Source organism: Apaloderma vittatum, unplaced genomic scaffold (genome assembly GCF_000703405.1).
Source record: "Apaloderma vittatum isolate BGI_N311 unplaced genomic scaffold, ASM70340v1 scaffold36354, whole genome shotgun sequence".
NCBI lineage: Eukaryota > Metazoa > Chordata > Aves > Trogoniformes > Trogonidae > Apaloderma > Apaloderma vittatum.
This window is the reverse complement of record NW_009711612.1, coordinates 1-8,990: the sequence shown is the minus strand read 5'-3', so window position 1 is coordinate 8,990 and position 8,990 is coordinate 1. Positions and strand designations below refer to the sequence as shown.

Sequence of the window (8,990 nt, the reverse complement as noted above, 5' to 3'; positions counted from 1 at the left end):
AGCTGCTACTCTCTTCTCTAATGTTGGAGAAGCTCTCTGGACTGTGAAGACAAAGAGCTTGTTAACACATACAGGAGAGATCTCAGTGAAAAGATATAGACAGTCCATGAAAACAGAGAAGGAATCTGCACTTTTAAGTCTGTCACGTTGTCCACCAGCCCGGACTATGCTAATCACATCTCTCAATGTGCTGTAAGAGCTGTCATTGCCAGACTGCATTTAATCACCATTCTTGCAGAGCAGCGATCAGAGTTAATCTTTTTCCCTTTAATAACAGCCATTACATCACTCTCCAGCATGGAAACTACGAAGTAGGAAGGTCAAAAAGTTCTTAATTAGAAGGGTTTTTTTATTACTTCGATAGTTCAGTTCTAGCCTCGATGAGAGAGATCTGCAGAACAGGCAGCAAGAGCTGGAAGGCATCTTGGATATATGAAGCACTGTTGGAGGCCTATGAAAAGAAAAATCAAAATACACACGTGAATAATTACGCTACCAATCAGCTTTACTAACTGCACACTCATTCCATACAGCACTGATTAATACACATAAGAAAGACAAGTCCAATGCTTGTTGGATTTTTAAAGCTTCATTCTAGAAATCAATTTCATATCAAGTTTTTGAGGGCCTTTATGCCATTAGGCAAAAAAGGAACTGGCTTAAAAACTGCCAAACAGGATCAAGTACAATCCAAATGTAGGATACTGTTTTCAATAACAGATGAGAACAATCTATTTCAAAGTGAAGCATAAGCACACCGTGGCAGGAAGGCAAAACACACCAACAGGAAACACTCATTTCCCACCACACCTCAGAAGCATTGAGAACCAACGTAACAGCTAGGAAGTGTTGGGACTCTTGCATGCTAATTTCTGTGCTTGTTTAAGGTTTGACTTTGGACATTTCAATTCTAGAAATCCAGACTGCCGAATTCCGCATGTGTCTTCTGACTCGTCGTAACTATCAGCTGAGACCATGTAAGGTTCTTCATTAAGTAACTCATCTCTTGTGCAAATCTACAGACATTTATTAAAACTTTAAAACTATTAGATAGGTAATCAGACTCTCAGACCGTGGGTAAGAGAACTTTGCATGCACAAGGATACTGAAGTGGAAAGAACCAGCATATCTATTTAAGTAGAAGCTTAAACTTTTAACTTTAACATAACTGACCTCCAAAAACACTCCAGTGATTAAGGGATTAAGCACATCTGCTTTCTCTTTGACCTGCAGAGATCAGACATATATTATTATCCTGATTGAAAATGTGATCACATTTCTTCAAGCAAGAGAGAGCTAAACCCTCGGCAAGTTTAAAATCACCATTGCTCCCTTGACTACAGGCGAGCTAAGTCACAAGGTGCTGAAGACCTGCCTTGCAGCATGCAAATAAGAACAAAGGAACCCACATGGGCCCAACACAAGCTGCACATGAATACACACGTTACATCTTCAAATGAACTGTGGACAACTGGAGCATTTGAGACAAGGATGCTATCTTCAATCATACCCAAGTGTTTTGGAAAATCTACAACATGACCACAAACCTGATTTCCTTCTCTCTCCTTAGTACTGTCAGCACCAACGCCCACCCCCTACCCAGTCTGTGCCAGGCTGAACGCCGCAGGAGGCGGTCAAAAGCTCAGCACACATTCAGCTCCAGCAATTTGGGGAACATTGACCCAGAAGATCAGTTTACAGGGAAAAAAAAATGCACATATAAATGTGTAAACACAAAAAGCCCTTCGCAGTGAAGATCCCAAGGCTGTAATCAACTAATCACACCTTGTTCCTAAGAACTGTGGTATAACTCTCACCCCGGCAGTTGTTAAGCATGTAGTAAACTCTTTAGAGAAAGTTGACAGTTCTTTACACAGCACAATCGTCATTCTGTGGAAGAAGAGTCAGAAAACCATGTAGTAAATACAGTTTACAACAATAGTTTTCTTTAAGCATTCTTCTAAAACACAAACACCTTGTTTCCATGTACATAAGGCTAAATTAAACCAAAATTGATACAGAGCATATAAACAGTGTATGACAACCCATAAGTTCCCCAAACAAATTAGGATGGAGAAATAAATAATTAAAGCTGAAGATAATGAAAACAGCAATCAGAGGACAGACAAATTCATTCAAGAAGGAACAGTACTAACTTGCTGCTTTTTACTGACAAGTGTCATTTTCTAAATTAGGAATTTCATACACTTGCCAAGTATCTCCTGACATAAAAGAAAAATCTCATGTTATGCATTATTGGTAAGACCAGTCTCCTAATTAGCTGCAGTAATTTTACAGTATCACATACATAACATACTAAATGATTAACAAAGAGCGAATTAAGACTCACTTTTATACAACTGCTTTGCCATATTTAAATGTCTATCTACTAATTAGCACAAGCTTAGGGCACACATCCTTCTCAGCTATATAAAAACTTTCAATCAGGGTTTCATCTTTCGTATCAAAAAACACCTTTTAAGTTGGAAAAAAAAAAGAGCTGAATTCTGCTGGAAGACAGCCACGCCGCCCATCACAACTGTGAACACACATGCAGAACTCAAGAGCCCTGCACCTCATGGATTTGCAAAGAATTATTAGACAGTTTAATCAATATGTAAGTAATTACATAGGCTACACATTTATTAAGAGATGAACTTACTGTGAAAGGGACTTGGCTCTGTCTGTGGCTGTCACCTCTTGTTTCTCACCATGTAGAAACAAAGCTGCAGTTTTGTGAAACACTTCAATGGAGCACGCCGTCAGTTCAGCCAGGCTTCTTATAGCAAATGCATGAATATCCTGCAAGAGTTATAAAGATTCCCCACACCATACAAAACCTAGAAGCATTTATTGTTTAAAACAAGTGAATCATACAATGTACTAGCACTACACCGCCCTTTCAGACCTCAGAATCTGCGGAGAAATAGAAATGCACACACTTTGGGCATCACAACTAATTTAGCAGCCAAACAGTCTGCAGTCAGATAATTCTCCTCCTTCATTACTCGGTTACCTCTACTGATTTTTTAGCATCAAGGTCACCATCTCCAGATTCTACTTCTTGGTTTTCTTCGCTCTCTTTTTCTTCTTTAGGAAGACTCCTGTTGAATTGTGCTATCCATTCATGAGCAGACGTCCTCACCTGTATGAAGATGTGCCACAGTATTTAACAACTGGAATGAAGCCCCCTCGCTCAAGACAAAACACAGTACTCGTTCTCTCCAGAGGAAGGACACAGCTACAACTCCTCAGCCAGTGAGAAGAACCAGGAAAAATTAACCTACCGTCTAGAGGATTTTGTAGTGGGTTTGCTGCACGGATATAGCTGAGGGCAGTCATTTCTCTAGCATCGGGTGCTGGAGTTCACCAGCAAGACCATGACTAATAGAAGTGATTTAAAAACATGTCAGCAGAATGCTGCTGCCACTTGGTGGATCCAAAAGGTAGTGAAATGAAGGCAAGACAGACGATTCTTCCTCATCTCAACTTCTGAACATAGTAAAATCAGCTGCTTTGTACCAAGAGCAAGGGTTCAATTCATGACTGCAGGTTGATTTCACCGTGCTGGCTCAAGGCTTACCGCTCTCAGTTATCTTTGCGGCCACTTATTACTGCCCAGTGACACAGCAAAAACACACTGGTGTCTACTGCTTCAGGGCCAAAGACATTATAGAACATGAGATTGCCCCATGAAGTCAAAGGAAAAGGTTCATCTCTTTTGCCTACCGTTGTCAAAAGATCTAAAACACAGCTTATTTTCATACATTTGATATTTTCACAAGCAAAGCAGGACTGAGAAGCAGTTCCTGAGAGGCATCTCTCCAGCTTTTAGAAGATGGGAAATAACTCACCATGATCAGTTTGTCCGGCTTTGAGGAGATAAGTAGTTCTGAAAACAGCTCTGTTACTTCTTTTGTGAACTCTTCATCTCCTGAAGGACAGGAAAAGTTAAAAGAAACCACACAAAGCACACACACAGGAACAAGCAGCACTTCAATGCACGACTGGTTCTGCACAAGTCAGTCAACTGTTTCCTTTCTCTTTGCATCATCACCTCAGCCAAGATCGCATCAAATCTGGTCTTTTCAAATACAACTTATAAGGTAAGTTCTGGAAACCGATGCTAGAAGGTCAGCTTTTGCTTTCTCAGTTTTGGTTTTGTAGCTAGAGTAATCCCTTTTTTTTTTTTTTTTTTAATCATCACAAGCAGCATTTTGTAATGCACTAACTTGCACATCACCTTGGAGAGCCTGAAATGTCACTTTAAAGCCTATTATATACAGCAGGGCAGACGTTAACAGTGGGGGGGAAGGCTGAGATCCATCATGCACAAATATAAAAGGCAGATTAAATGTTAATTGATAGTAAGTGCAGGTGTGTAAGCCCTCCCTGATGAGCCATTTAGGTAAAAGCAATACAAGAAATTTACATTTCAATCTGCATAGTCCTGAAGATGGCTCTTGTGTATGGAGGCACCTCTGAGTCTTTTGGTCTGTGTGGCTAACTCTTATTTAAAAAATAAAGGCTTTTTTGCTTTCCCACAGGTTGGACAACTCTATTCACAGTCTTACTCCATGGTCAGGGAACCCAGCATCTCTTCGAATCTGATCTTGGCTCAAGGTCAGCTGTACAAACTGTCCAGGAGTCAGACAACTCTAATCCTGCTCTGGCAAGAAGAATTAATGCAGCACGGCTTTCCAGAGATAAAGACTATTGCTACCTGTCGTGCTCCTGGCTACAGACGGCTTTAGGATTAAGCATTCGGCTAAAGAACAATTGAACTTTGGCATCATGCCCAGTGCTACTGATGGGGTGCTGGTTGGCTCTACACTGAGAATTTCACCGAGGACTAGCTTCCTCTCCCAGAACCTGGGGCTCTCTTACCCTTCTTTTCTTCCTCTTCTTCTTCAAAGAATTCAGGCAAAGAAAACGCTTCTTGGAGTTGATCCATTTCCTCCCTCAGCGTGTCCAACTCTTCTCCAGAGAGAGCATTTAGAACAGATTTCACCTAGTTAAGGGCAGCACAGCCAAAAAGAGAATCATAAATCCACCAAGAAGCAGCATGGTTTACATTGCATGTAGAAACATCACAGACTGATGTTAATGAGAAAGCTGTATTTTCCTACAGGAAAGAGGAAAAGGAAAAAGACCTATTTGTGAAGCCCCATTAGGGAATAACGGATTCTTAATGAGTTATTCAAATTTCTTTCATAAAACAAGTGAATGATTTCTGAAACAGCAGGCTGATCTGCCCTCCTCCCTGCTCCAGGACAGAGAGAACAACCTCTGCTGCATTTACGATACTCCTCTCCAGCCCAAAGAGTAAACAAGTAGGCCTGACGAGAGACTAACTTGTGAAAAGTTGAAGCCACGCAAGAACTGAGGCGAGCTGGGTAAAGACAACAGCTTTAGGAGCTGGGAATGCTCCCAAGGTAAACACCAGATCACAACACAGAGGGGAAAGTGAAGCTGTGTAATCAATCATTTTATAGCAAGTCCTGAGCATTTGATTTTACATGTATATACATATATTTCTCAACTTTTTTTTCGCTGCTCAGCTGAACTCAAAATAGAAGGCAAATTGCTCAAGGCCATTACCTTTGATTCACTCTCTCTGGAAAGCATCTCTAAAGCTTCCAGATGAGAAAGACCCTGAAACTCATCAAACAGTAACCCATAATGGGCTTTCTTCTCCGTAGCCATGGCAACCTCCGTAGCTGTCTGCTGCTCTTCTTTCTCTTTTGCCTCTCGTAAGACCTGAAAAAGAAAAGCAGAGGACTTGGGTCAGTGCCAGAAGATACAGAATATGGGCAGAGAAAGCTTTTGGTTCAATAGTGAAAATGGTTGCTTAATGACTGAACCACAAAAGAAGGGAGAAGGAACGAGAGGAAACCAACGAGGAGCTGCAACAGAACTGCCCTACCTGAGATAACGTAGAATTTCTGTTCATTAGGCCCTTTGTTTTTTTGAATCCAGGGTCTCCCTCAGCTATTACATCCATTGTCTTTTTCCCGATGAATTCCAAGGCATCCAGACCTCCAGTAATAACAGTTTTTCCCTAGGAATCAGATACAGACAGCACGTAAAACTCACAGAAGGCTACACAATCAAAGAAATTGAATTGGTGGATTTATATCAGCAATGTTTTCTGCCAGACACTCGCATACAAGCCAAATTGATCCTTTTCACCCTAAAATTCAACCCTAACGGACACAAGAAGAGCTGAAGGACACAAAAAGAGCCACAGTACATTATCCAGTTTAATATAGCATTTGGACAGCTGCAGCAATCTGATGGGAAATACAGTTTTATTTTGTGAACAGGCTGGCTCTCAGCACCTTAAAGTATTAAAGTATTTAGTTCTCATCCTTCTAATCAGAAAACACTAGACCTGTGGGTTTTGGTTGCTAACTCTTGTTCAAGCCTTAAAAGCAGAAGCAACCTTTCCATCTCTTTTAGATTCACAGGCAAATCAACAAGACAGCAGATCACAAAAGCACAGTTTCTAAGTGTAATGTGTTCCTTTGAAGTGCATTTCTCACGGTCACAGGAACAAGCTGATTTCCAAGCAATCTGGGCTAGTTTCACAGAAGTTTTTGAAGAGAATGGATTTCATCTCTAGACAGTTCTGTGGAAATCAGTGGAAATATTCCAGGAAAGAGTCTGACTCTGCATTTACCTGAATACTCTAAAGAAAAGGAGCAGAGATAACGCAGTACAGAGGTGACGTGCAGGGGAATGCACATTCCACGCAGTCCACCATTAGGTTTGGGGTTTTATTTGTTGTGCATCAACTCCAAATACAGAACGATCAAAATTCAAGACAACTTACACATGAAGTGCCAGCTAGAAGCAAGGCACAGGATAAAGCTTGTCTGAAGGTTGGAACCGTTTCTCATCATTCAATCCACAAAAGTCAAAATTAAAGGTTTCCTCTTACAACGTTTCAGATGAAATGCAAAAATCCCAATGCTCTCTCAAACCCGTCTTCTCCTGCATTCCCAACTCACTCACTGTGCTTTGGACAGCAGTAGAGATGGTTGATAAAACGCCAAGAGCCCCAGCAATAGGAAAGGAACTGCCATCATCAACTGCATCCGTGCTGCTAGCACCAGGATTCTCACTCCCTGCATTAGAAGGCAGAAAATAAACTTCCTGACTCCCAAAAAAGAGATCCTGAAATCAGAATTATTTTCCTACCTACTTTTCAGAGGTAACACAAGTAAGGCACAGAGACATCTACCTCAATATGGAAGATGCAGAATAAAATAACATTATTTTGGGGCTGAATATGTGATGAGAAAGGTTTCGGTGTTATTCTTATGCAGTAAAAACTGACCTTTGGTAGCATCTCTAGTCTCTGAAGAGATTTCACTAGGACTGGGGATCCCAAGGGTTGTTTCTGCTTTCTCTATGACATTTGAAATACCTTGACCTAGTGAGGACAGCAGGATTACATTAACCATAAGATACAAGAGAAATTAGAATAGAAACAGGATTAGGGCTGCATATTGTTCTTTATTATTCTAGATTCCTCCTGTTTTAGGAAGTTTACCCAGCACTAAAACCTATTATCCAGCTTGTTTACCAATGTAACGAACTGGGGTTTCATCTCAGGTTTTAAACCAAGATGTAAATACCAGCTGAATACCAGTTTAGAATACCAGCTGAAAACTATGCAAACACCTTAAACACCTGAAAGTAATTTGGGCTGTGCATATTTCCTTAATCTCACGGTACCTTTTGGTACAAGTTTTCCCCACTATTTGAACAATTCTCTTGATATTTTTCAAATAAATTGCTGCTATAATAGAAATCACCTTCTCTAGAAACAAGCTGGAAAGCACCAGCTTTTGAAATATGAAGCTTAGTTAAAATATTTATCAAATACTGAGAGCCTTACCTACAGTGGCTACAGTAGCAGATGCAGTTGACAGAAGAGATTTCCCCCAGCTTCCCCAGTACCCCCATCCTGTCTGAACTGCAGCAGGAGGATCTGAGATCTTTAATGAAGAAAAGCACAGGAGTGACGTACGTATTATGGTGAGGAGAGGAACAAGAGCAGTCTGTGACATTTAATTTCCATGTATCTTTTTTCTTTTTAGATATACAGCAATGTGAATTTTCAAACAAGCAATGAGGCTGATGGTCAAAATTCTTCTCTGCATAAGCCATGAAACATGAAGTAGTGTTACTCAGAGCGAGCACAAGAACATACCTCGACGGTTTCAGCTACGGGCTTTTCTGTGGCAGTAGGCTGACTTGGGGGTTTGGGTTCAGGTCTTTTCCGAGTCATAGGCACAGGCTCAAGCTCTTGCTCTCTTTCTTCACCGCTCTCAGCACAGCTAAGTTCCTCTGCTTTCTGTTCATTTTCATCTTCATAAGAGGTTTCCTCTTTCAGATTTTCACAGCTGTCTTTCTCAGACATGACTATAAACAACCGTAGAAAGCAAAGCAGATGAAATAATCACTCCCTTGTACACTTTGACATTAGTTCAAAAGCATTAAATACGTGTTTTAAATAATTAAACACAACTAAGACAGAAATCCCTTCATGTTAGCACATATACCCGCATGAACAGATGATGTTTTTTAAGCAGGTGTGTACACCAAGTTACGTCTGACTGGAAGAAACGTCACACTTGGAAGTTTAAAGTCCCACAGAAACACGTGGCTTTACCTAATGGACACACCCTCTCTGCAGGAAAGAAACAGGTTGCTAACTCGGAAAAGCAAACAAAAAGTACAAAAGGTCCTCAGATAATTAAACTCATGACTTGCTTCAGGAAAAAAAAAAAAGAAAGAAAAAGTGAAAACAAACTGCTTGGTACAGCTGCTTTGAAGGGTGTCAGATATGAATGGGGACAGCTGTCAGAAAGCCAGAAACTGGTTCACTTTTGTATTTAGGGCTGAGCTTTGCATTAGCACCACCCAGAACTTGCAGCCGCCTCAGCAACCGGCCCGACACGGCCCGGGGGGATGGCGCT

The 8,990-nt window shown here is 40.9% G+C and overlaps 1 protein-coding gene across 1 annotated transcript; it reads right to left on the bottom strand.

Annotated features, from left to right (window-relative positions):
* Nucleotides 1-352: 352 nt before the first annotated feature.
* FAM114A2 (family with sequence similarity 114, member A2) lies at nt 353-8,431 on the bottom strand. The gene is made up of 13 exons (XM_009867688.1): nt 8,222-8,431; nt 7,907-8,006; nt 7,343-7,438; nt 7,018-7,130; nt 5,927-6,061; nt 5,602-5,760; nt 4,888-5,011; nt 3,855-3,934; nt 3,017-3,145; nt 2,663-2,802; nt 1,818-1,890; nt 1,174-1,227; nt 353-451 (listed from the first exon to the last, which is right to left on the bottom strand). Exons 1-13 carry the CDS (start codon nt 8,429-8,431, stop codon nt 353-355), a joined length of 1,512 nt encoding a protein of 503 aa, XP_009865990.1.
* Between the last annotated feature and the right edge of the window lie 559 nt (nt 8,432-8,990).